This window comes from Megascapheus bottae, chromosome 18 (genome assembly GCF_031878675.1).
Source record: "Megascapheus bottae isolate mThoBot1 chromosome 18, mThoBot2.hap1, whole genome shotgun sequence".
NCBI classification, from domain to species: domain Eukaryota; kingdom Metazoa; phylum Chordata; class Mammalia; order Rodentia; family Geomyidae; genus Megascapheus; species Megascapheus bottae.
Genome location: NC_143526.1, coordinates 41,047,397 through 41,075,004, shown reverse-complemented (window position 1 = coordinate 41,075,004; position 27,608 = coordinate 41,047,397). Strand labels below are relative to the sequence as shown.

General features: G+C 44.3%; 2 protein-coding genes across 4 annotated transcripts; one reads left to right on the top strand and one right to left on the bottom strand.

The window, feature by feature from the left end:
• Window positions 1-1,322: 1,322 nt before the first annotated feature.
• On the bottom strand, window positions 1,323-3,187 carry Mocs3 (molybdenum cofactor synthesis 3). Its single transcript, XM_090352529.1, has one exon. It carries the CDS (start codon window positions 3,052-3,054, stop codon window positions 1,630-1,632), a length of 1,425 nt encoding a protein of 474 aa, XP_090208655.1. The 5' UTR covers window positions 3,055-3,187; the 3' UTR covers window positions 1,323-1,629.
• A 60-nt stretch (window positions 3,188-3,247) lies between these two features.
• Window positions 3,248-27,198, top strand: Dpm1 (dolichyl-phosphate mannosyltransferase subunit 1, catalytic). 3 transcript variants are annotated; one of them, XM_090352530.1, is made up of 9 exons: window positions 3,248-3,492; window positions 5,291-5,390; window positions 13,774-13,807; window positions 17,147-17,223; window positions 17,324-17,349; window positions 20,223-20,318; window positions 23,012-23,080; window positions 25,302-25,416; window positions 26,915-27,198. In XM_090352530.1, the coding sequence occupies exons 1-9, from the start codon at window positions 3,263-3,265 to the stop codon at window positions 27,017-27,019; spliced, it is 852 nt and encodes a 283-aa protein (XP_090208656.1). In that variant the 5' UTR covers window positions 3,248-3,262; the 3' UTR covers window positions 27,020-27,198. The 3 variants fall into 3 exon arrangements, with proteins under 3 accessions (XP_090208656.1, XP_090208657.1, XP_090208658.1); XM_090352531.1 differs by having other exon boundaries at window positions 3,274-3,463; XM_090352532.1 differs by lacking the exon at window positions 3,248-3,492 and adding an exon at window positions 3,846-3,905.
• Window positions 27,199-27,608: the final 410 nt, after the last annotated feature.

The following is a 27,608-nucleotide window of genomic DNA, read 5'->3' as shown; positions in this document are numbered from 1 at the left end:
ATGGTTTCCTTTATTTTGTTAAACTGTCTTTCTTTGATATTTACTTTGATATTTACTAGAATAACCATTTATTAAATCACTAAAATATTTTACATATTAAGTACTTATTTCTGAAGATTATGTTCTATTGTCTGAGTAGAAATAAAACCCAAAGATAAATATGTTCCAAGTTGTTCAAAATATACTCCCGGAACCCCTGAATTTACAATGATAGACATAAAAAAAAGGGTTATCTCAGCAGGGCAAATTTTTTTTTTCTTTTTTGGCCTGGGTACTGTCCCTGAGCTTTTTTTACTCAAGGTTAGTAGTCAACCACTGGAGCCACAGAACCACTTCTGACTTCTGTCTATGTAGAACTAGGGAATCGAACCCAGGGGTTCATGCATGCTAGGCAAACACTCTACCACTAAGCCACATTCCCAGCCCAGCAAGGAAAAATTTACTTCTGCAGAAGGGTTCACCATTCGCCAAAACTCTGACAGGCAAGTACACCTGCAACAGGCCCTGCCCCTCTGGCTAAGCTCAGGTTCACAACCTGCTCCTGACTGGTTAGTTTGATGATGTATTTAGGTAAAGTGACCATTAAAACTTAGAAATAAGGTCAACAGTACACAGGGAGTCTCAAAACACTATTTCTAGAACGACGTAAGGTGTGTCCTCTGAGGTGCATCTCAATTCCATCTTGGGGGAAAAAAATCAATTAGGAAAACTTTTTTTGTGTGTGTGTCAGCTGTGGTACCTGAACTCTGGGGCCTGGGCTCTGTCCCTGAGCTCTTCAGCTCAAGACCAATGCTCTACCACTAGAGCCACAGCACCACTTCTGAGTTTTCTGGTGGTTAACTGGAGCTAAGAGTCTCACAGACAGACTTTTGTGCCTGGGCTGACTTTGAACTTCAATGCTCAGCTCTGTCTCCTGAGTAGCTAGGATTGTGGATGTGAGCCACCAGCGCTGGCAGCAGTTCCTTTTTTACTTTCAGGTCAAAGCAGTACTTTTAAGCAAGACTTTGATAGAAAAGGCAGGTTTTTTCCTCACAATTGTTACCACCGTGATCAATAATGTTAGACTGTTTAACACATCTTAATTCCAGGCGTTACATGGCTTATGGAATCTGGGAATGTAACTCAGCAGCAGCAAATCAGCCTGGCCTATGCGAGGCCCTGCGTTGGATATCTAGCACTGTAAAAACAACCATTAAATGGACAGTTTAGAGAACTTTTTGATTGAAATGGAAAAAAGAAAGCAAGACAGGTAAAATTATCTGCTGCTTAAAATAGAAAATCAATCATATTACATCTCATGAATTGAAGACCCCCAGCCCCCACCCCGCAAATGCTGAAAACACAGATGGTTCTCAAAGCGAATCATCCACTTGTTAGTCATGTGACACCTTCTAAAGGGTCCACACCAAACTGAGGAGCAGAGGCTGTATCTCCACAGTGGAGCACTTTGCCTTATGAAGTAATGAGTTTCACCTTCAGCGATGCAAAACGAGAGACATGAAAAGCGCCGTACACAGAGGAGTCTACAGTGGCCACAATATTGCACCCTATCAAGTTCCTTTGAATGACTGAAGAACATGTCTGGATGTGGGGTGCTAACGGCCATCCTCCTGGAGTGTACTGGACATCTCAGTACTGTGGGAATGCGCCATCAATTTTGGCAGCCCAGGCCATGAGCCCCCCTACAACATCCTGCACCGTCACAGGGTCTAAGTCTAGGGCTGTGGTTAAGGACTGCAGGATCCTCACGGCTTTCTGAGAATCATTTCCCAGTTTGCAAATCACATAGAGAGGGAGGGCGGCCCCTTCCTGGGTATCCCGCTTCCCTTCCCGGACGGCTTCTCCTAAGAGTTTCAGGCTCTCCGGATCCCTCCGTTCCAAATGTTTCAAAGGGATGTGCAGTGCGTGAGGCAAACGACAGATGTCTACTTCGACCTGAGGCCTGACATCGAGCAACAGGTGGGGTGCCCTGGAATCCAGTAGTCGCTTGTAGTCGGTCACGGAAACCCGCTCCTCCGGACTCAGTAACTGCAAGGAGCGGCACTTATCGGTGGCTGAGGAGCCACAGAAGGCCTCGTAGTCCTGCAGGTGGGTCACGGTGGGTCGCTCCCCGCACGCTGCGCAGTCGGGCCTGCGCCTCCGCAGCTGAATCGTCCGGAAACGCCCTCCCAGGGCATCGAAGAGCAACAGGCTGCCACTGTACGAGGGACCCAGCCCCGCCGCGATCTTCAGCACTTCCAGGGCCTGCAGGCAACCCAGGACCCCGGTGACGACGCCGAGCACCCCGCCGTCGGCGCAGTTGGTCACGGTCTCCGCCGGGGGTGGCTGCGGGAACACGCAGCGATAGCAAGGCCCGTCGTCGTAATGGTACACCGTGATCTGACCCTCGAAGCGCAGGGCGCTGGCCGACACCAGCGGCCGGCCGGCCAGCACGCAGGCGTCGTTCACCAGGTAGCGCGTGGGCACGTTGTCGGAGCAGTCGGCCACCACGTCGTAGCGGCGCACCAGGTCCAGGGCGGTGGCCGGAGTCAGGGCCTGCACGTAGGGCACGCATTCCACCGCCGAATTGAGGCGCCGCAGAGAGGCGGCGGCCGAGAAGGCCTTGGCGCGGCCAGCCAGGGCCTCTCCGTGCAGCACCTGGCGGGCCAGGTTGCTCACCTCCACCACGTCGTAGTCCACCAGGCCCAGGCGGCCCACGCCCGCGGCCGCCAGGTACTGCGCCAGCGGGCAGCCGAGCCCGCCGCAGCCCACCACCAGCACGGACGCCCCGGCCAGGCGCAGCTGCCCGCGCACGCCCAGCTCGGGCAGCACCAGCTGGCGGCTGTAGCGCAGGATCTCGGCTCGCGACAGGGCGGGCTTGGGCGGGAGCGGCGACACCGGCGCCAGGCCTTCCGGCTCCGCTGCTTGCTCTGCCTGCAGCGCCGCGGCCAGCCTCTGTTTCAGGGAACTCAACTGCTCCTCGCGCTGGGCGACTTCGGCCTGTAAGGCGGCGACGTCCTCGTGAGCGGCCATAGCGACCTCCTCCGGAAGCGCCGGGACTTCCGCTTCCGGCATGCTGTCGCCTGAGCGACTGGGAGAAGCCACGTAGCTTCAGGAAGCGCGGGGGAAGCCGGTGAACAGGCGAGCGTTTTCTCCCGGAGAAGCCTTCCAGCTCAGCTCGTGAGGCCCGCGCGTGGGACGCGTCCCGCGGGGCCGCTCCAAGTCCGCAGCCCTGGACCCGCGTCGCCCCGCCCCCCGCCCACGGTGGCCCGGTCCCCGGCCGATGACGCAGTTCCGCCTCCGGCGGCCGGCGCAGTGCGTCCATGGCCTCCGTGGCGGCCGGGCGCAGGGCTCCGGGCTCTCGGCGGGAGCCCGGCGGCCGCTCCCGCCGACAGGACAAGTACTCGGTGCTCCTCCCCACCTACAACGAGCGCGAGAACCTGCCGCTCATCGTGTGGCTGCTGGTGAAGAGCTTCTCCGAGAGGTAGCGCCCCCGGCCGCCCTCCCCGAGCGGTGAGCTGAGCTGGCTTCCCCGGCCCGGCCTCGGCCCCTCCCGGCCCCCCGCGGCCCCCCCGGCCCCGCAGATCAAGCGCGCCCTCGGAGGAAAGCCGGAGCGGGTCTTCTCGGGGTCTCGGGCGCCGGCTCGGTGTGAAACATCCTCTTATCGTCCCCCCTTCCCCACCCGCCGCCCCCGGCCTACCTGGGGCAGCGAGGCCGAAGCCGGCGGTCTGAGCGTGCGCCGCGCCCTCCTCCCCCGGGGCTGCTTCCGCCACCCCGAGGTTCGGGTGCCCGGCCGGCTAACCCCTCTGCAAACGAGAGAGCGGCGGGCGCCGTCGTTCATCCCTGCGGAATTGCCACGCAGTCACAAGGTTTAAAACCCCGATGCCGGTTCACAATAAACGTGGCAGGGCAAAGGAGATCGCGCTGTGAGAAAGTCTCTTAAACGGCTGGGGGTTTTGTTGTTGCTGTTTTTTTTCACATCCGCGTGGGCAAACATGACCAATTACCTTGGAAGGGTGGGGATATTCCGTACGGCCGCGTTCTTTAGCCCGATGTGAACACAGGCTGTCTGGAGGGTTGTGGTTTTGTTGTGGTTGCCCCTTGGCTTTTGTTTTAGAAATGAGAATGTGAGGCTGTCGTGTTTTCCAGCACTTAGGAAAGTACTTGACAGGTAGCTGAGTTTGTTTTTTTTTTGTTTGTTTGTTTGTTTGTTTTTTTGTTATTCAGTATTGTTGCAAACAGGAATGCAACCAGTTAGCTAAAACTGCTGTGGAAACATTTATTAATTGGTGAGAGCTATTGGTTTTTGGTGTACTTTTTTAGATAGCTGCGCAAAAATGACAGGTTTTTGTTGTTTGTGTCAGTCCGGAAGCTTGAACTCAGGGCCTGAGCTCTGTTCCTGAGCTTCTTTACTCAAACTGGCACTCTACTACTTGGGCCACAGCTCTACTTCTGGCTTCTTGATGACTAACTGGAGACAAAACAGTCTCAGTGCTTCAAACTGCAGTCTTCAGATCCCAGCTTTTTGAGTAGCTAGGATTACTGGCTTGCATCACCCAAGCCCAGCCAACTTATCTTTTACATAGGATTCTGCAGGTTCCTTCTAAATAAGATCAGTTAACCATCCCATAGCTGATCTTACTCCTGATTTGTATTTGATTTTAGTGTGAGGGAGGTGTGGCTTTAAAGGAGAGGGGAGTAATACTGCTTGTGAGTGGCTGGGATTTTGTTTATGAAGCAGACTCCATCTGCCATTCTACTAAGATTAACACCTTTCATGTTGAGAATGTATTGTTATCAAAGTTAAGGTACTGTGGTAAGTGGAAGTGAATAGTAGAGCTCCTGGGGCTTGAATTCAGGGCCTGAGCACTGTCCTTGGGCTTTCCTCAAGGCTAGCGTACTACCACTTGAGCCACAGCACCACTTCTGGCTTTTCTATGTACATGGTATTAAGAAATCGAACCCAGGTCTTCATGCATGCTAGGCAAGCACTCATCACTCGGCTAAACACCTGGCCCAAGAATAGTATAGTTTCTAAATATTTTGCTAGGGTTCTTTTTTAAAGCCTTTAAGGATGGAATGTGTTTTCTGCTTTATTTCCTTACAAGGTATATTAAAATAAGATCACAAGGAAACAGTGTTGTTACCTCCTTTTCTCTCATCCTGATGTCTTAAGTGGGGGAGACATGATATTCATGTATATGTACATTTTGCAGGCATTTCTAGACTGATGAGCAATTAAAAATTTCAAATATGAGATACTTGTCTACAAACATTAACGCAAATGTATTTACTTATTTATTTATTTTAGTGGAATCAACTATGAGATTATAATCATAGATGATGGAAGTCCAGATGGAACAAGGGATGTTGCTGAACAGCTGGAAAAGATCTACGGGTCGGACAGAATTGTAAGTTGCAATGAACACTTTTCTGTCATAGAATTAATATTTATTGGGGCTGAGAGTTTGGCCTAGTGGTAGAGTGCTTGCCAACATTCAGGAAGACCAAGGTTCAATTCCTCGGTACCATATACATAGAAAAAAAGCTGGAAATGGTGCTGTGGCTCAAGTGGTAGAGCTCTAGCCTTGAGAAAGCCCAAGGATAGTGCTCAGGCCCTGAGTTCAAGCCCCAGGACTGGCCAAAAAAAAAAAAAAAGTAATATTTGTATAGAGACAAGATGATAGACTGCCTTAAAGTGATATTTGCCAAGAACTGAATCTTTTATGCCCTTGAGATTTAAACAGCTTTTTGTCGTGCTTAAATTTTTCCATATCTGATATATCAGAGTAGTAGTGAGGGAGGAGAGTATTCAGATGCACTCTGGTTTTATGGCTGATTCTATAGGGTTTGGTTTGGTTTATTTATTTATTTATTTATTTATTTTTGCCAGTCCTGGGGCTTGAACTCAGGGCCTGAGCACTGTCCTTGGGCTTTCCTGAAGGGCAGCACTCTACCACTTGAGCCACAGCACCACTTTGGCTTTTCTATGTATGTGGTACCAAGGAATTGAACCCTGGTCTTCATGCATGCTAGGCAAACACTCTACCACTAGGCTAAACTCCCGGCCCTGAGTGGATTTGTTTTCTTGAATGGCAAAATTAAAGCATGGCATTTCCAAAGGACTGTGACAGAATGAGATTGCAGTTACTATGTCTTATGTAGTCCATTTCCTCTCACTCTTGCACTCTCAATATACTGCCCATAATGGGAAAAAAGACTGTGTTCTCATAAAACCCAAATGACTTCAAAGCTGTTGGCATTTTAAATTCTATCGTGAAGAACACTTCTCTAGGAAGATATTTCTTGAGGTGTAAATTTTAGATTTTCCAACTGTACCTTGACGCCTATACTTGATAGGAGTATTTGGACAAATGCCAAGTATGTTTTTTTTTCATATATTTTTTATTGTAATTAATAGAAGGGTTACATGATATTTGCCAGATAGATGGTACATTGATTCCCATACATTGATATCCTTTCACATGTCTTATAATAGCTTTGTAATTTTGTTTGTTTGTATGTGTGTGTGGTTTGTTGTTGTTGTTTGGCCATTCCTGGAGCTTGAACTCAGGGCCTGAGTACTATCCTTGGGCATTTTCCTCAAAGCTAGGGCTCTACCACTTGAGCCACAGTACCACCTCTGGCTTTTCTATGTATGTGGTACCAAGGAATCCAATCTGGGTTTTTGTGCATGCTAGGCAAGCACTCTACCACTAGGCCAAACTCCAGGCCCCATGATTTGTATTTTTGATTACTAGTTTGGATTTGTAGGCATTTCTGGGGTCCAGAAGTATATCATTCATACGGCTTGCTTTGGGGATCTGTTCTCTGCAGAGTAAGACACTGATTACCATCTCTTTCTTGTGCCAGTGACGTGCTGACAGCAGCCGCTGACGTGCTCACTTGGCAACCGCAAATTCATCTGGATGTTGTCAAATGTCCACTTAAGGATAAAGTTCTCTCTTCTCTCCAGCAGAACCACTGCTGCAGAAATTGATACTGATACTTGACTTTCAAGAAATGATAACATCTCCATAAAAACCATATTCTTGATTATCCTCAATAATAGAAATAAGGTCTATAATCACTATTGAGGAGAGGCCCAGGTAAGTTGTGGGGAAAAGTTGTCTGCCTCATAAATGAGTCTGTCATATCTCAGTCATCTTTGCAAATCTTTTAACATGAAATAAAAGGGATTTTTGTTTTTTTGTTTTTTTGCCAGTCTTGGGCTTGAGCTCAGGGCTTGAGCACTGTTCTTGGGCTTTTCTCAAGGCTAGCACTCTGCCACTTGAGCCACAGCACCACTTCCAGCCTTTTTCTATGTATATGGTACCGAGGAATCGAACCTGGTCTTCGTGCATGCTAGGCAGGCACTCTACCACTAGGCCAAACTCCCGGCCTCAAAAAGGAATTTTTTAAGTCAGCTTACTAGCAACTTCAATGCTATGTTCATATTTTCGGCCAATAATGCCCCCAGTTTTTCTTTCAGAAGCCCTCTGCCAACACTATATTCCATTATGTATGGAATTTTTTTTTTTTTTTTTTTTTTGCCAGTCCTGGGTCTTGAACTCAGGGCCTGGGCACTGTCCTTCAACACTTTTTGGTCAAGGCTAGAGCTCTACCACTTGAGCCACAGCACCACTTCCAGCTTTTTCTCTATATGTGGTACCAAGGAATTGAACCCAAGGCTGGCCCAGAGTGCTAAGCCAGCACTCTACCACTAGGCTACATTCCTAGCCCACGTACAGAATATTTTGATTTATATGCTGCTGATTAATCTGGCCATCACCACGGTGTTTGAGTACTTTAATATAAAACTATAGCCTTGGGTATGATTGAGTAATTGGGAATGCTATTAAACCAACCTTTCACATTCTATAATAGCATTGGCCCCAGAATTCCCATTTCTCCTGTCAACCCAGACTACTAAAAATAAGAGAAGTAACAAGAAATCACTCTCATGATTTCCTTCTAATGTCAGATAAAGTCCCCATGTAAATTCATTTTGACCTGTAAATCACCTAAAAATTTGGGGAGGGGGGGGGCGGCAGGAGCTTCCCTAGCATACATGAACCCCTGGGTTCAGTTCCTTGGTTACCACATACTCAAAAAAGGCTAGAAGTGGTGCAGGGGTTCAAGTGATAGAATTATAGCCTTGTGAAAGCTCAAGGACAATGCCCAGGACTAGCAAAAAAAAAAAAAGTAGAATGGGGCACAGTGATTCATCTATGCTGTTCTAGCTACTTTGGGGGCTGAAATAAAAGGATTGATTGGACCCAGGGATTGAAGATCAGCTGGGCAACATTGTAAGACTTTGCCTCCCCCTCAGAACCCTGTCACCCTCAAAAACAAGAAATCACAGACTAGCTGTCCAATCTTACAAAATCACACCAAGAATGGTGCTTACTTGGATTTAAATGAATATGTACATTTAGTTGGGGGTGGGGAATGGCTAGTAAGAATAGTTTTGGAGTTCCTCAATTAAGAACATAACACACATAGCCAGCCAGCCTCTCAAACTGGTCAAAATGCAGAAAAAAGCCAAGGGAAATAAGTTCTTTAAAGACTTTCTAGGCTTGATAGTACATACTTGTAATCCTACAAGACTGAAATAGGAGAATTGGGGGTTCGGGACTAGCCTGGTATATGTAGGGAGATCCTGTCTTCCAAACATAACTTTGCTGGGCTCTCACCTGTAATCTCAAGAGGCTGAGAACTGAGGATTATGGTTTGAAGCTAGCCCCAGCAGCAAAGTCTGTGAGACTCATATCTCCAATAAACTCAAAAAGCACAGTGATGCTGTGGCTCAAGTGGTTGAGCACAAAGAGGCTCGGGAACAGCATCTAGGCTGTGAGTTCAAGACCTGGGACTGACCAAAACAAGACCCCTTTTAATTCTAGCTGAGGAAACTCAGGCAAGGGTTTATTTTCTAAGATTTTAAAGAGCCACTTTTGGTTTCTGGTTCTGGGATTTGAAATCAGCCTTGAGTTTTCCAGGAAGGAGCTCTATGACTTTACCTCCATAGAGGTACCATAGTGGGACCATAGAAAAATGGAGGGTATTCACCCTGTACTGATAGCAGTCCTTAGAGAACAGAAAGATCCGGGGTTGTGAAGGGGTCAGCCTGTGTAGACTGCTGCCATTGGGTTGGTTCAGCATGCTCTGTCTTCCGGTGTGAGATCAGGCAAAGCCGCTCAATTGTCATATTTCTCTATATCACTGAGGTATATAAAATGCATTCATAGGGACCGGGAGTTTGGCCTAGTGGTTAAAGTGCTTGCCTAGCATGCACGAAGACCCGGGTTCGATTCCTTGGTACCACATATATAGAAAAAGCCGGAAGTGGTGCTGAGGCTCAAGTGGTAGAGCTCTAGCCTTGAGAAAGTCCAAGGACAGTGCTCAGGCCCTGAGCTCAAGCCCAGGACTGGCAAAAATAAATAAATAAATAAATAAATAAATAAATAAATAAATAAAAATAAAATGCATTCATAGGATTCAGCATGGTGATTCCTGTGTTCCTTGTGAAGTGATTACCTTTATCAGGATACTGTACACATCCAGTATGTCATAGTCACCCTTTTGTGTATCCATGCACGTGTGCTTGACTGTGGTGTGGCAGTGACAATGTTATCCCTCTTCGGTCACAACTGAAGTGTAAGTGAGCACCTGCCTAGTAAACATGAGGTTGTGTTAAAACTCTCAGGAACCAGCAAAAAAAAGTCTGAATATAGATAGATACAGATTTTTTTTTTTTGTCATGGGCGCTGTCCCTAAGCTCATCAGCTGCTCAAGGCCACCACCCGACCCCTTGCCACAGCCCCACTTCCCGTTTTCTAGTGATTAATTGGAGATAAGAGTCTCTTGTTCTCTGGTGCCCAGGCTGGCTTTGAACCGCGATCCTCAGATCTCAGCCCCCTGAGTAGGTAGGATGACGGGCGTGAGCCACTGAGCCTTGCATGTTTTGAGTACATCACATGATAGTAGTGACTGTAAGTAGCCAGCATTCCATACATGAAATTCTCATCTTAGGTTGTTATGTAGTTCTTCATTCTTTATTAGTCATTTCTTTCTTTCTTTTTTTTTGCCAGTCCTGGGGCTTAAATTCAGGGCCTGGGTTCTGTCCCTGAGCATCTTGGTGCTCAAGGCTAGAGCACTATCACTTGAGACTTGAGCCATAGCACCACTTCTGGCTCTCTCTTTCTCTCTCTTTCTCTCTCTCTCTCTCTCTCTCTCTCTCTCTCTCTCTCTCTGTCTCTCTCTGTCTCTCTCTCTTTCTTTCTTTCTTTCTTTCTTTCTTTCTTTCTTTCTTTCTTTCTTTCTTTCTTTCTTTCTTTCTGCCAATCCTGGGCTTGGGCTCAGAGCCTGAGCACTGTCCCTGGATTTTCTCAAGGCTAGACCTCTACCACTTGAGTCATAGCACCACTTCTGGCTTTTTTCTATGTATGTGGTACCAAGGAATCGAACCTGGATCTTCATGCATGCTAGGCAAGCACTCTACCACCTTATTAGTATTTTAACAAGATCAGTACCCACACCAAATAATAGAGCATTCATAAAATAAAACTATAAATTGTGAGTTCATGTAAAAAACAAAATTCAGTTTCACTGAAACTCATGAAAAAAGAGAGCAATTGGGTGATTTTTTTTCTTATTAGCATACAATAGTTATGGAGGGGGCATTACTGTGACATTTCTATTCATGTGTACAGTCTACTCTTGTCAGTGTTAGCCCTTCTATTCTCTCTCCCTTCCCCCTTCCTAAAACAATTTCAACAGGTTTTATTGTCCTGTTTATATGCACGCAAACTAGCTACTTCTTGTTAGCCCAGTTCCCTCCTGCCCATGCCCACCTCCTCAGTAGAACCTGTTTCTTTCTCTGCCCCCTGCCTTGGCAGTTTTTGTCCAGGCAACACTGGACAATGAACCTCCTGTTTTTGCTTCCTCCAGATGTGGGGTAACGGGTGCCAAACTACTAACCTGTCCATGATCCTCCTGATCTAAATAATTGCTATTACACTAATGAGCCACGGGATCTAGACATGGTAGCCTTTTGTTGGTTTGTTTTTTTGGTTTGTTTGTTTTGGGTTTTTGGGGGGAGGAGCTGTTCCAGGACTTAAACTCAGTGCCTTGCTTCACTGGCCATCTGCTACTTGAACCATACCCCAATTACCCCAATCCTGCTTTTTGCTGGTTAATTGGAGATTGAGTTTTACAAATGTTTCTGCTGGTTTTGAACTTAGATTCTCACCTCCTAAATCCTGACTAGCTAGCATTACAAGGCATGAGTTCCTGTCACCTGACTTTTTTTTTTCTTTTTTTGGTCCTGGGGCTTGAACTCTGGGCCTGGGTGCTGTCCCCTGAGCTCTTCAGCTCAAGATTATCGCTCTACCACTTGGGCCACAGTGCCACTTCTGGTTTTCTGGTGGTTAATTAGAGATAAGAGTCACAGAGCTTTGTGCCCAGGGTTGCTTTGAACTGCGATCCTCAGATCTCAGCCTCCTGAATTAGCTGGATTACAGGCTTGAGCCACTATACCCAGCTTCCCTGATACTCTTATCTAACCACCAGGAAACTGGAAGTAGTGCTGAGACTCCAGGGTTAGGGCAGTAGTCTTGAGCTGAAAAGCTCAGGGACAGTGCCCAGGCCCAGAGTTGAGAAATTGCCTTTGATGGACACCTCAAAGTATGCATCACAGCCTCCCTGGAGGAAAGATGGGCCAATACTGTGGTAGGAATTTTCTTTGCAGACGTTATCTGTATAACTAACTAGTGCAGGGTTATTCCTTTTCCTTTTTTTTCCAGTCCTGGGGCTTGAAGTCTGGGCCTGGACGCTATCCCTGGACTCCTTTTGCTCAAAGCTATTGTTCTACTACTTTGAGTCATAATGCCACTTTTGGTTTTCAGGGACTTTCTACCTGTGTTGGCTTCAAACCGTGATCGTTCGATCTCAGCTTCCTGTGTAAGGACAGTGCTCCGGCCCTGAGCTCAAACCCCACAACTGAAAAAAAAAAAATAGGTGTGAGCCATTGTACCCGGCTCCCACACTTTTCTTAAATTGCTCTAATAATAACATATTCCTTATAAACCTTTGGACACTGAAAATTATAAGAAGTAGAGAATTTTTTTTTTCTTTTTTTGCCAATCCTGGGCTTGGGCTCAGGACCTGAGCACTGTACTTGGGTTTTCTCAAGGATAGAACTCTACCACTTGAGCCATAGCACCACTTCTGGCTTTTTTCTGTGTATGTGTACTGAGGAACCAAACCCAGGTCTTTGTGCATGCTAGGCAAGCACTCTACCACTAGGCCAATCTCCCAGCCCCTACAGGGATGTTTTTAAGATTTTTCAAGCCAGATGTGGTGGCTTACACCTGTAATCCTAGCTACTCAGGAGGCTGAGATCTGAGGATCACGGTTCAAAGCCAGCCTAGGCACTATAAAACACTAAAAAGTCTGAGACACTCATCTCCAATTTATCACCAGAAAACCAGATGTCTGTGCTGTGGTTCTAGGGGTATGGCCGTAGCCTTGAACCAAAGAGCTTCAGGAACTACGGCCAGGCCCAGAATTGAAGTCTAGACCTATGAAAAAAGATTTTCTAGTTGGAACAGGGTTGTAGAAAATCTTAGGGTTAATACTGGTATCTGTGGAATCAGTAACTATCAGTCACAAAATCAAATGAATCCTGGCTATGATGTGACATAGCTTGTCTGGTCTGTTCAATGACTTGAAGTTGTAGATAACTACCTATTTTTTTCTCTCCAATAGATCTTAGTTGCAAGAATGTATTTTGTTTATCTTGTTTCTTCCCCCACCCCCACCCCACCTTCAGTAGATCATACATAGTTTTGTTTTGTTTTTTTTTAATTATTTGATCCTGTTTGACCTGAACTGAAAATGCTTTGTTTACAGATTTGCTATCTAAAGCAAATCTGCTCTTCATGGCCCAGAGCAAAAGGGGACAGTATCTGTTATTAGTTTCAGCCCGGAGGCACAGGCTAAGAGAAAAGTCCAGAGTCACATAGGGAACAAAAACTTAAAGTGATTTATAAGCTATAAAAAGGGGGGAAATGTAGCCTTTTTTTTTTTTTTTTTTTTGGCCATGTGGCTTGAACTCTGGACCTGGTGGTAAAGTGCTGGTGGTAAAGTGCTTCTCTAGCATGCATGAAGACTCGGGTTCAATTCCTCGGTAGTACATACATACAAAAAAGCCAGAAGTAGTGCTGTGGCTAAGTGGTAAGGTTCTAACCCTGAGGGGGGGAAAAAAAAAATCTCAGGAACTTTAGTGCTTGGGCTGGCTTTGAACCGCAATCCTCAGATCTCAGCCTTGTCTGTATCTAGGATTACAGATGTGAGCCACTGGTGCCTGGTGATGTAGCCACTTTTGGGGATTCTCTCTTCTTCCTGGACCAGTAAAGAATGAGATGTAGAAGTATAGAACCAATCCAAGTTTATGGAAGAAGAGTGAGGGGAAAGAGCAGGAAAGAATCAGTATTATTTAAGATGATAGATCAAACATTAGAGTTCAAGCAGTAGGACTAATAAATGAATAGGCAAATAAATAGGCTAATAAATCAATAGGAATAGAAAAAATGCTAAGATTTTGCCTATAGGTAGTTAAAGAAGGTTGATTATTCTCCAAAACTGAATAAACTATTGATTTGTTTCCAACTCTACCCTTTTTTTAACTTTTAAAAGGGTTAATCATGTTCTAAGAGCTACTAAATATAACTATGTCTATTAGAAGGGTAAAATAAAATATTTGTATTAAAATATTGTTTCTTATTCCTATAGCTTTTAAGACCTCGAGAGAAAAAGTTGGGACTAGGTAAGTAAAATATCTAACTCCTTAGTAAAATTTCCCATTACGTCTTTTCCCAGTTTAGAACAGGGCCAAACACAGCCTCTTGTGATGGTTTTTAATATTCTTACTGACACTTAATTTAACATGGGTGGCCTGTACAAGTCAGAGCCCACTCAGGAAAACAGGGAGTAATGTTCACTCTTTTCAGTATAGGGAATTTAATAGAGGGACTCTGGTTACACCAGTGAAGGAACTGTTGAGAACACTGGGAATAATGTCGGTGCTATGAGATGAGAAAGTGCTAGAGGTGCTGTCACTCCACAGAGATGATGGATCCACAGTGGAAGATATGGGGAGGAGATAAGACTTCATAAATTTAAAGGATTAGGGCCTGGAGTTTGGCCTAATGGTAGAGTGCTTGCCTAGCATGCATGAAGGCCTGGGTTCCATTCCTTGGTACCACATACATAGAAAAAGCCAGAAGTAGTGCTGTGGGTAGAGCCAGGGTAGAGCTCTGGCCTTGAAAAAGCTCAAGGACAGTGCTCAGGCCCTGAGTTCAAGCCGTAGGACTGGCAAAAATTAAAATTAAAAATAAATTTAAAGGATTTTTTTTTTTTGATGGGGGAGGGTGATCAGTTGTGGGACTTCAACTCTGAGCCTGAGCACTGCCCCTGAGCTCTTTAGTTCAAGGCTACCACTCTATCACATTGAGTCACCGTGCCACTGTTGGTTTTCTGGTGGTTAATTGGAGATAAAAGTCTCACTGACTTTTGTGCCCAGACTGGCTTTGAACTGTGATCCTCAGATCTCAGCCTCCTGAGTGGCTAGGATTACAGGTGTGAACCACCAGTGCCTAGCGATTTTTTTTTTCAATTTCTAAAAAGGAAAGTTATTTCTAGTTCTTTGCATCTAAAATACCCAGTCAAAAGGCTATATTTTGTTGTTGTTGTTGGTGGTCATAGTTGGTTATATTGAGAACTGGTATACTTCTTTTATGGCTTTAGGGGTAGAACTCATGGCTTCATTGTGCTAAGCAAATACTACCACATCTTGTAACACTTTTGCTATCAGTTTTTAGTTAGGATCTTACATTTTTGCCCAGGACTGATGCCTTTGGTGTAGCTGGGATTACAGATGTAAAGCACTATACCCAGGCTAAGAATTAGTATGCTTTCACTGAAAATTTTGGGAAGCATGGAGAAAGCCTAGATCTTAAAAACTGAAATGTCCTGAAAACCCTGGCATCATGAATGTTCTGAGTATCTGAATCCAGAGTGTTGAGACGGAAATGATAGGGAAACAGCCATGGAAGTTGTCAAGCACTGGTCAGACAGTGATATACTCAAATACTGGATAGTCACTTCTTAGCCAAAGTCGTTATAAGAGCTTAGTCTTCCTGATAAGAAACTTCTGATGGTTTTCAAAAATGCATTTTTTTTTCCTTTGTGGGTCATGGGACTGGGACTCATTCTGGGCGCTGTCCCTGAGCTCTTCAGCTCAAGGGTACTAAACTCCTCCCCTACCCTTGAGCCAAGCTACTTCCCATTTTCTTGAGATTAATTGGAGATATGAATCTCAAGTCCTTTTGTGCCTGGGCTGGCTTTGAACCTTGATCCTCAGATCTCAGCCTCCTGAGTAGCTAGGATTACAGGTGTGAGCCACTGCGCCCAGCCTGCATGTTTTATTTTTTAACTACAAAGCTATAATTGTACATGTTTATGGGGTACATTATATAACTTTTTGTGTGTTGAGAACATTCAAAACTCTTGAAGTAACTTGGCTGTTGTCAGCTGTTGTTACTTTACTGTGCTGTGGAGCACGAGAAATTGTTCTAATTTTGATAGTTGGCTAGAGAATGCAAGAATTCCCAAGTCCTGCTCCAAGTCCTGATCACCAAATCATTGGGAGACTTGAGGTACAAGGAATAAGTAATGACAACTGTGCCATCAGGCCCATCCACTCCCACAGGAATCCAGAGTACTTGGCTGAGAGAAGGTCATCAGTGGGCAGCTTTTGTATAAATGTACTTGGGCTACTGGGAAGAGCAGAAGCTGAGAGACTTGTTAGTTGGTGATGGTAAGAATGAGAAAGCAGGACTTGGGATGAACATGCCAGTATGCAAACTAAGGGAATCAAGAGGTAGGTGGTTATGGGATTAGCAGGAGTGGTTGAAGCTCAGAAATCATTGGCAAAGGGCTGGGAGTTTGGTCTAGTGGTTAAAGTGCTTGCCTAGCATGCATGAAGACCCGGGTTCAATTCCCCGGTACCACATACATAGAAAAAAGCCAGAAGTGGTGCTGAGACTCAAGTGGTAGAGCTCTAGCCTTGAGAAAGTCCAAGGACAGTGCTCAGGCCCTGAGCTCAAGCCCAGGACTGGCAAAAAAAAAAAAAAAAAAAGAAATCATTGGCAAAGAAGAGAAATGAGTGATCATTCCTAGACCTGTCAGGAGCTTGTAGACAAAGTCAGCTCGTTGGTACCATTTCCTGAGAGGCATCAGCTACGCAGGGAGGAATTTGGAGAGTGGTTTGGGAATGTTGTACTTAAGGCTTTTTTTTCTCTTTTTTAAGTTTTAGCAAGGATTTCTTTTAGTATAACAGGGCTAAAGAAGGGAGAAATAGAAAAAGAAGAAACATTTCCTGCTTAAGATTTCTGCAGTAGACAATGGAGTAGAAAATAAAAAGCTGCTTTGTAGATCTAGAACTCTGAAAAGAAGTCTGACCTCTTCTGTGCCTTGGGTGGGCACATGAAGATTTTTTTTGTGTGTGTATACCAGTCCTGGGCTTGAACTCAGGACCTGAGCACTGTCCTTGGACTTTCTCAAGGCTAAAGCTCTACCACTTTGAGCCTCAGCGCCACTTCCGGCTTTTTTTCTGTGTATGTGGTACCAAGGAATCAAACCTGGGTCTTCATGCATGCTTGGCAAGCACTCTACCACTAGACCAAACTCCTGGCCTCTGAAGATTTTTTTTTAATGATGAGACTATAATTTTCTATAATCTGATACCATTTCTATAATTTTCTATAATCTATATGCACCTGAAATGTAGATAGGGTTTTTTTTAATTGACATCTGAAAGGGTGGCCAGCTTCACTTTTTGAAGTTTTATTATCTTTCTGAGATACTAGGGATTGACCCAGCCTTGTACCTGCTAGGTACTTGCTCTACCACTTGAGCCATGTCCTCTGCTTACACCTGCTACCTGCTTGTTATGTTTGTAATATACATGAACTCAGTTACTAAAAATGGAAAGTTACAAGTACATTGGCTTACCTTGTACAGAGGACAGTGTTTGCTTTTTGGGGACTGAATCTGCCTAAGCATTTCTGGTAGTGTTGGTCATGTGTGAACACTTTATTTTTAGGAACTGCATACATTCACGGGATGAAGCATGCCACGGGAAACTTTGTGATTATTATGGATGCTGACCTCTCACATCATGTAAGTGGCACACTTCACTGGGGACATATTTCTCTAGGATCTGTTGTCAAAACTCATAGCTTATTTTACTCACTTGTTGTTTATTCTTTTTAAATTTCAGCCAAAATTTATTCCTGAATTCATTAGGTAGGTACTGTTTCTAATATTAGAATGACTTATGAACAAAACAATTGGTCTTACTGTTGGTTTTGGACTTAATGTTAGTTTTAGCTCTAATTAAAAGTGTATATGCTTCATCTTTTCTGTCAAAAATAGAACAACATGGGTTTGGGGTTCACATGTAGATGATACCGTGAAATGGTGTTTTAGAAGCCCTGAAGGGTATTTCAAGAAGTACTACATACATTCTTTTAGTCTACCAAAAAGATGAATTTTCTCTTGGCTCAAGCCTTAGGTGATTAGAGTAAAACATCTTGGGCAGATAAGGTTTATTCCAGCAATAACAGAGTGATTCTCACCATGAGCCCCAGATAATTCATCATGTTACAAAGAAAGTACTGTAATGATCCCTAAGAGCCACTAAAAACTTTAGCACAGAAATAGAGCATGGGGGCTGGGATCGTGGCTTAGTGGCAGAGTGCTTACCTAGCATGCACGAAGCTCTAGGTTCAATTCCTCAGTACCTCATAAACAGAAAAGGCTGGAAGTGGTGCTGTGGCTCAAGAGGTAAAGTGCTAGCCCTGCACAAAAGAATCAAGGACCATGCCCAGAACTCAGTTCAAGCCCCAGGACAAGTAGGCAGGCAGGAAGACCAAGAAGACCTAGACATAATACAAACATTATGCCAAATAGAAAAATATTGAATGGATCATTTCCATTAAGTTCATAAATGGCTTACCTAGCTGTTGTTAAACATGCAGATTCAAGTAGTGTGGTTAAGGATTTCAAGAGATACTGAAAAAGGATATAAAATTCTATTCAGTCCTACGTGGTAACAGTTAAATTCTTAGGAATCCCAAGAGAAACTTTGTTAATAAGAGTTTGAAACTGTTGTGAGTGTAAGCTAGATAATATGAAAAGAGTGAGATCTTGTCACCTTCCTATTTAGAATACTTCAAGGGACTCTCTATGGCATTTGGGAAAAATCCAAACCCCTTTGTCTCTCAAACCCTCTACAGCCGTCATCGGCTCCCTCCCTCTAGGACCTGGCATTGTGACCCTGCCAGCCCTTTGCTTTGCATGCTTCCACTTGCCTAGGTTCTTTCTCAGGTCTCACAGAGCTCAGAAATCTTTGCCTGAGCCACTTCTGCCCTGCTCCTTAATTGATGCCAGCTACTGCTTATCCTTTGGCCTCTGCTTTGGGGCATCTTCACTTCTCTGTATCTCTTAATACTCAGATGCTTCTGTAGCCCATTAAGGACCAAGTGAGGAGAGATACAAGACAACTGGATAGAAGAAATTTGAGGGCTAGCAAGCATAATTTCCTTGTGTGCAACCAAGGACATACAAATTAAAACAATTATTACCCAGTACTTGGTCAAAAATAACACTTTGAGGGCCGGGAGTTTGGCCTAGTGGTAGAGTGCTTGCCTAGCATGCTCGAAGACCCAGGTTCGATTCCTCGGTACCACATACATGGAAAAAAGCCAGAAGTGGTACTGTGGCTCAAGTGGTAGAGCTCTAGCCTTGAGAAGGTCCAAGGACAGTGCTCAGGCCCTGAGCTCAAGCCCAGGACTGGCAAAAATAAATAAATAACACTTTGAGAATAGTAATATCCCGTATTGGAAAAGGCATTAGGAAGATACGCCCAGATAGTACTAAGGGATAGTGAGTTGTAGAACTATTTTGGAAAAGTTTCTAGTAGTATGTTAACATTACTTGGCCTTTTTTTCACCATTTGATCATTCCACTATATTTCATTTTGGGGAATCTGAGAACTATGGTGACATTTTTAAGACTTTATTGTTGCATTATTTATAGTTTTGGAGGGAAGGGAGCTTACCATGAAAACAACCACGGGTCTGTACTTAGTCTAAACTTTCTGCAGCTATTGAAACAATTGGAGAGCTGGGGGTGTGGCTCAAACAGTAGTGTACCTGCCTAGCAAATGAAAGCCCCTGAGTTTAAACCCCAGTATCACCACTAAAAGCACTTACACAGGAGGACGACCATCACAGTTTGAAGCCAGTCAGGAAAAGAAAGCCCATGAAACTCCCATCTCCAGTTAACCACCAAAAAGCCAAAGCTAGAGCTATGGCTCAAGTGGTAGAGGGCTAGCCTTCAACAAGAAAGCCTAGGGACAGCGCCCTCAGTTCAAGCCCCAAGACAGGTATACAAACACATGTGCAGGAGAAAAAAATGGAATGGGACCCTGGTATGGTAGTGTACATCCATGATCCCAACACTGGAGAGGCAGAAGTTCAACTTGGACTTTATGTCCAAATCCTCCTCCTTTTTTTTTTTTTTTTTTTTTTTTTTTTGGTTATAGGGCTTGAACTCTTGGCCTGGGATATCCCTGAGCTCTTCAGCTCAAGGCTAGAGCTCTACCACTTGAGCTACAGTACCAGTTCTGGTTTTCTGGTGGTTTATTGGAGATAAGAATCTCACAGGGCCCAGCACGGTGGCTGTAATCCTAGCTACTCAGCAGGCTGAGATCCGAGGATCATGGCTCAAAGCCAGCCCGGGCACAAAAGGATCTGAGACTCATCTCCAATTAACCTCTAGAAAACGGAAAGTGAGGGCTTGTCTCAAGGGTAGGATGGTAGCCTTGAGCTGAAGAACTCAGGGACAATACCCAGGCCCAGGGGTAGGGCCATAGGTAGCCTTGAGCTGAAAAACTCAGGGAGAGTGCCCTAGCCGAGTTCAAGCCCCACTACACACACACACACACACACACAGGAAAAAAAGACAGTTTTGAAAGCCTTGCTTTAAAAGTAGGTAAGTCCTGTTTTCTTTGGCATTGTATCTTAGTTTCCTCATCATTCTGTTTGTGTAGCTTATGAAGATACCTGTTGAAATTGGAAAACTTTTTCTAGCTGAAAGTTGTCTTTTTCCTGCAGAAAGCAAAAGGAAGGTGATTTTGATATTGTCTCTGGAACTCGATACAGAGGAAATGGAGGTGTATATGGCTGGGATTTGAAAAGAAAAATAATCAGGTACCTACATATGTTCTGTGACTTCTTAGTGTAGTGGGGCTTTAATGACAATCATTGCTTTGGATTGCAGGATTGGGTTGTAACTATAGGTGGAAATTTCCAGGTAGTTTCTTTTGTCATAATTGTGTGTGTGTGTGTGTGTGTGTACAATCTTTGCTCCAAATATTTTCTTTTGGATGTTTGTCAGCGCAAACCTTTGAACCTTTGGTTGAACTGGTCTGGTTCTACCAATATTATTTTACTCAACATTCAACTTTTTGAAGCAAATCATTCACCTATAATTTTGGACAAAATAAGATTTCCAGAACCGGGGGAGGTGACTCACACCTGTACTCCTCGCTACTCCAGAAGCTGAGATCTGAGGATCATGGTTCAAAGCCAGCTTGGGCACTAAAGTCCCAGAGACTCTTAGCTCCAATAAACCACCAGAAAAGGGGAAATGGACCTGTGGCTCAGAGTTCAAGTCCCACGACCAATAAAAATGTGAAAATTTTAAAAAAATATATCAATATCAAATGAGAGTATGATTTCAACTTACTTTAAGAAACAGAATAAAGAGGAATTGGAGTCAATTTAAAATTTTGTCATTTAGCTCATGCCTGTAATCCTAGCTACACAGGAAGCTGAGATCTGAGAATCAAGGTTCAAAGCCAGCCCAGGCACAAAAGGACCTGAGACTCTTAGTTCCAGTTAACCTCTAGAAAACAGGAAATGAGGCTTGGCTCAAGGTTAGGACAGTAGCCTTAAGGTGAAGAGCTCAGGGACAGCACCCAGGCCGAGTTCAAGCCTCACTGTTATCTCCAATTAGCCACTAGAAAAAGAAACCAGAAGTGGTGCTGTGGCTCAAGGGTGGGGCAATAGCCTTGATCTGAAGAGCTCAGGGACAGCACCCAGGCCCATAGTTGAAGCCCTAGAACTAGTGTAGATTGCTATTGGGGCCTCATTGCTTACTCAACCTTCCCACTTGGGCCATGCCTCCAGAGTGACTTTTTTTTTTTTTTTTTTTTTTTTGCCAGTCCTGGGCTTGAGCTCAGGGTCTGAGCACTGTCCTTGGACTTTCTCAAGAACAGAGCTCTACCACTTGAGCCTCAGCACCACTTCTGGCTTTTTTCTATGTATATGGTACCGAGGAATCGAACCCGGGTCTTCATGCATGCTAGGCAAGCACTTTAACCACTAGGCCAAACTCCCGGCCCCAGAGTGACTTTTTATAGGTTATTTTGGAGATGGATTTAGAGAGCTTTTCTGCTCAGACTGGCCTTGTAATCCTCCAGAAATCAGCCGCCTAAACATCTAGGCTGAGGAGCATGAGGCATCTGCAGGGTGTCCTCATGGCTATTAGAAATGCACTGAAGAGAGGTATGGTGTTTTAGCCACCATCCCAGCCATGTTTCCTAACCCTGTGCTTTCTGTAAAGGTGATCCTTGTCTGTGAGGCCACGGTTTTGAAACTGTTTTCAGAAACCTTTTCCTAACAGAGCATTCCAAATGGCTATGGTACAAAAATCATTTTCTTTAGGCACTTGACATTGAGATGTTAATAGTTACTGGTCACTAGTGCTGATACTGGATTATTGATATTCAGCTGTAGCTGTTAGTGTAAAGCTGTTGTTACAGACTGAAAGTCTGTCTCATCAAAAGTCCTATGTGAAGCCAGGCACGGTGGCTCAAACCTGTAATCCTAGCTACACAGGAGGCTGAAATCTGAGAATTGCAGTTCAAAGCCAGCCCCAGCACTAAAGACTGTGAGACTCTTATTACCAGTTAACCACTGGAAAACGAAGTGGTTCTTGGCTCAAAGAGTACAGTGTTAGCTTTGAGCTCAGGGGCAGCGCCCAGGTCCAGAGTTCAAGCCCCATCACCCACACACACAAAAAGTCCCCTGTGAATGGAAACCTTCCCCAATAGCCTCTGGGAGGTAAACAGACCTGGAAGGCCCATTACAGACAACATGGCCCCCACATGGGACTGCTATCCTTAAACAGTGAACAGAGAACTTGTTCAGCCTCACTTGTGGGCTTTCCAATCTCTAAAACTGAGAAATCCGGCCAGGAGTTTGGCCTAGTGGTAGAGTGCTTGCCTAGTATGCATGAAGACCTGGGTTCAATTCCTCAGTACCACATAAATGGAAAAAGCTGGAAGTGGTGCTGAGGCTCAAGTGGTAGAGCTCTAGCCTTGAGAAAGTCCAAGGGCCGAGCTCAGACCCTGAGCTCAAGCCCAGGACTGGCAAAAAAAAAAAGAAATCCACACAGTTTAAACCACCTTATGCCTTATGTCTAGTGTGCTGGTACAGTGTTGATGCCAATGGATGGCATCCAGAGATCACCCGACAGTAGGGAGCACGCTCCACTGGCACTCTTTCTTCTGGTGCAGCTCATTGGAAAGTCCTCTATCACATCCTTGATCTTAGTTCTGTTAGCTGTGTTTCTCATGAGGGAAAGCTTGGAAAGATTACTGTATTATTCCTTCTACCTTGCACTTCCAAAGAAGAAAAATTGCTTTTCTCTGAAAAATGACTATCATATCTCATTTCACTAAGTAAAATTCTCTTCGTTTTAGAAAATGAACATTTCTGCAAAATTAGTTGAGCATTTATGAAATTAGTGTAGCATTTTTCACACTCTGCTCTTGGATTTGTTTCTCTTATTTTTAACTTATATTTAACAAAGAAAATGTCATTGTTTTATTTGGCAGCCGTGGGGCCAATTTGATAACTCAGATTTTGCTGAGACCAGGAGCATCTGATTTAACTGGCAGCTTCAGGTACAGTAAAAGTTTCTGCTGTTTGTAATTTCTTATCTGAAGTTCTTGAATTATATTGGCTGCTGTAAATACATTTTCCTAGGCCTTGGTGGTTCATGCCTATAATCATAGCTGCTCAAGAAGCTGAGATCTAAGTATTATGGTTTGAGCCAGACTAGAAATTTGAGGAGACCCTTATCTCTAATTCGCCTCCTGAAGACCAGAAGTGGAGCTGTGGCTCCAGACACTAGAACACTAGTCTTAAGCAAAAAATACTCTGGGACATTGCTGAGACCCTGAGTTCAAGCCCCATGACCAACAAAAAAAAAAAAAAAAAAAGATCCCATCCTGCTTTTTTTCTAGAGTGCTAGAAAAAGCGGGCTGAAATTTCCTGAGACATGTGAGTCCTAAATATCTTCTCAGAGGAATATTGTGCTTTTTCTCCAAAGTTTAAATGCGGGGCTTAGGTTTGTTGTTCACTTGCGCATTAGGCTCTGTCACTCATCAGGAACAGCATGAAGATCAGCGTATATGAATGAATACTTAGGTCATTGTTTGCAGGAAAGTTTAAAATGTTTCACAAGTGTGGAGTGTGGCCTAATGGTAGAGTGTGAGCCTTGAGCAAAAAGTGTCCAAGGACAGTACCTTAGGCCTTAAGTTCAAGCCCCAGGACTGGCAAAAAAAAAAAAAAATTCTTTTCATGCCTACAAGAAGCCTTTTCAGAGCTGGGAATGGGGCTTAGTGGTTGAGTGCTTGCTTAGCATGCATAAAGCCCTGAGTTCAATGCCTCAGTATCACATAAACAGAAGAGGGCAGAAATGGCACTTTGGCTCAAGTGGTAGAGTGATAGCCTTGAGCACAAAGAGACTCAGACAGCCTCCAGGCCCTGAGTTCAAGTCCAGGACTGGCAAAAGAAGAAGAGCGAGCCAGTGGTGGTTCACACCTGTAATCCCAGCTACTCAGGAGGCTAAGAACTGAGGATCAAGGTTCAAAGCCGGACGGGCACAAAAGGACCTGAGATTCTTATCTCCAATTAACCTCTAGAAAATGGGAAATGGGGCTTGGCTCAAGGATAGGGCATTAGCCTTGAGCTGAAGAACTCAAAGACAGCATCCAGGCCCAGGAGTAGGGTGGTAGCCTTGAGCTGGAAGAGCTCAGGGGCAGCACCCAGCCCAAGTTCAAGCCCTATGACCCACAAAAAAAAGAAGAGGAGGCCAGGCACAATTGCTCATGCCTGTAATCCTAGCTGCTCAGGCTGAAATGTGAGAATCTAGGTTCAAAGCCAACCCCGGACACTAGAGTCTGTGAGACTCTTTATCTCCAATTAACCACTAGAAAAGTGGAAGTGGTTCTGTAGCTTAAGGGAAAGAGCAGTGAGCCTTGAGCTGAAGAGCTCAGGGATAAAGCCCAGGCCCAGAGTTCAAGCCCCATGACTGACCAAAAAAAAAAAAAAAAGAGGAAGAGGAGGAGGAAGAAGCAGCAGCCCCCTTTTCAGGCATATTCTCAGGCTTATTCTTGCTATGTGTTCTTAACAACCACTAGCCTTGCAGGAAGCCTGGAGAAAAGCCTGGGATCTAGGTCACACTCTTAGACCTTGTAGATCCAGAGAGTCCTAATTTCAAAGAGAACTGCCACCTTAGCTATTATAAGTAAAGAAATAAAGGTAAAAATTGCTGCCTCCTTACCCACTGATTTAAATAAATTTAAATTTAAAACAAAAACAAAACCTCCCTGCTATTCAGGGTGGCCCAGCACATTCCAGGTTCTCTTCTTACTTTGTGATTCTGAGCTTTGGGGACCTGCAGCTGGCTTAGTTAGGCTATGCCTGCTTCTCTTAAGAGTTGCAATGGAAACCTCCTCCACTGTTACTATTGACCCCCTTCTGGCCACCAAGTATACACTGTTGCTTCATCATGCTCTGTCAGTTCTGCTGTTCCAGCATTTGGAACAGTTTCTCCCCCTTTATGTGAAAATGATAAGAAAATTTATAAACAATAAAAGTAATGTATCAAATCATTCAGTTATTGTTATATGTCCCAGTAGTAAGTCAGTCTTGAAGATGCTAAGAATTCCTGCCTCCTTGCTTGAGACCATTGTGTCATCATCACCTAGAGAGCTTTTCTTTAGGTCAGTGGCTATTGGAAATTTTACACTTAAACCCACCGAGCTCCCTGCAGAGGTCACATGTCATGCAGACAGTTGCGTTTACCCAAACACTCACACATGTTCTCATTTCTTACAGATTGTACCGAAAAGAGGTTCTACAGAAACTAATAGAAAAATGTGTCTCTAAAGGCTATGTGTTCCAGATGGAGATGATTGTTCGGGCCAGACAGTTGAATTACACTATTGGGGAGGTAAGAAGCCAGGGCCTATAAAGGATGGGGAAGGCACAGACCTAACAGGATCCCACCTCCATGCTGTAGAGCTGATCTGCGGGCATGTGCTTGGAGACGATGATGTTCAGCACCGTCAGTGGTGGGATTCTGCTTTGTACTCAAAACTCAACATTGCTCCCACGGGTTGGACCAGGGAACATCCTTCCCCCAGGGACTCATCCAGAAATTCCCTAGCCCAGAATCTTAATCTAAATATGAAAGCCTCCTTCCCCCAGCCTCTCGGTAATAGGCACTTGACTGACAGTGCAGGAGACTTACACAAGTTTCCCCTAGCCAGACCTGCACCATAAACTCACAAAATGCTACCTGTGACCCTGCCACCCACCCTTTGAATCCTCAATACCTGGGATCCTGACCCCACCTCTGACCCACCTTAGGTCTCCTGACTCTCCTCAGGCCACCATCCCTTCCCTCTTCAACTTCCACTAAAATTGACCTCCTCTGTTAAGGTCATTTTCTGCTCTTTCTTTACAATTAGGGGGGGTGAAAAGTCAAGTCCCCTTTAAAATTTTAAGACTTATTAGCGTACTTGTACAGAAGTGGTTTCATTGTGATATATACGTATATGCGTACATTGTACCCCATCTAACCTCACCCAATCACTTATCTTTGGTGGACAGGGGGTGAACTCAACCTCAGGAGTGCAAGGTTGGTGCTGTACTACTTGGGTCACACCTCCCTGCCCCCTTATTTTGCTTTAGCAGCTCTGCCTATGCTTCCTACAAGGCTGAGATTGCAGACCATGTCACCATACCTGGCTTATTGGTTTGGCAAGGCTGCCCTCAAACCATAGTCCTCCTTTCGTCCACCTCCAAAGTATGTGGGATCCACTGCCCAAGTATAGCATTTCCTTTTAAATAATTAAATTACTAGGGCTCCTCCACCCTGTATCTTTCTTCTGACCAGTCAGCATTGTGGTGTGAGTCTCTTGGATGCTTTTCCTCTTGTAGTCAACAACCACTGAATGGATCAGTGGATGCCATGTGCCATTTCCCGTGACAAATGGAAATGACCAGAGATTACACAGCAAGGGGCTGAGGTTATAATTTTTTGAGCTGGCTAGTGAGCTCTTAGGGAATTCTCACTTACCAACTGTTATTTACAAAAAAGCAGTTGCCACCTAGAATGCCACTTCTTGTGGGAGGTTTTTAAGATGCTGCAATAGCAGTAACTTAACATGAGAAACTGAAAACTTAAGTGAAAGGTCATTTTACATTCTAAAAGTATGTTAGTTACTTGAGGGGCAACCTGCAACTTTGAGTAACCTAGCATAACATATAGGATTGATGTTTTTCAGATTGTTGTAGATTATACTCTAATCATCGGTCCATAGATAACAAAAAGCATGTCTTAGGATGGACGGCTGCTTTGTGAACCTAATTTAAAGAGCTGACTTTTTTCTCTTATATTAGTTCTGCACTTCATGTTTGTAAGACTGACTATGTTTTTTACCCAGGTTCCAATATCATTTGTGGATCGAGTTTATGGTGAATCCAAATTGGGAGGAAATGAAATAGTCTCTTTCTTGAAAGGATTATTGACTCTTTTTGCTACTACATGAAAGAAAGTTACTCATTTATTCTTACCATGTTCATTTCAATGTAAAAGTACAAGAAGCTTGGTTACTGATTAAAAATGTACTCTTACAACATGAACATAAGGTAAGGTACATTACATACAAATCTTCTCTAGAAAAATTTCCATTTTGTACTCCAAATTAAAAGCCACTGGTTTAATGAGTGATGTTCTTGATTTTTATTTACATTCTGCTATACTGATATAAATAAATGCACATGGCATAAAATGTTCCTGCTTTCATTAGAGTATGTTGATGCAGAATTTTTATATGTTGAAGACTGAGATACTCATTACAAAACCATAATCATATCTTTGTACCTAATTGTGTTAGGAAAGCGATATCTTCAAAATCCTTATGGTTGTTTTTGCATAATTAAAAAATACAGGTCTCTGTCCTTTTCCTATAAAAGTGCAAATTTGTTAAGCCAGATAAAACATTTAGAACAACTTAGGGTTTTACAGGAAATTGTCTACTTTGGAGTGTCTAGTTAAATGTATGATGTGAATCACAAAGTGCTTAGCAGTTGGTCATATAGTTGTTTTGGTTTTTTTTAGTTGGTCATTGGCCTGGG

Excerpts from the sequence above, each read along its gene's own strand:
- Mocs3 (XM_090352529.1), bottom strand. The coding sequence starts at position 3,054 with ATGCCGGAAGCGGAAGTCCCGGCGCTTCCGGAGGAGGTCGCTATGGCC.
- Dpm1 (XM_090352530.1), top strand. The coding sequence starts at position 3,263 with ATGACGCAGTTCCGCCTCCGGCGGCCGGCGCAGTGCGTCCATGGCCTC. Across the intron at positions 3,493-5,290 it reads CCGGCCGCCCTCCCCGAGCG|TGGAATCAACTATGAGATTA; the intron begins GTGAGCTGAGCT and ends TATTTATTTTAG. Across the intron at positions 5,391-13,773 it reads TCTACGGGTCGGACAGAATT|CTTTTAAGACCTCGAGAGAA; the intron begins GTAAGTTGCAAT and ends TTATTCCTATAG.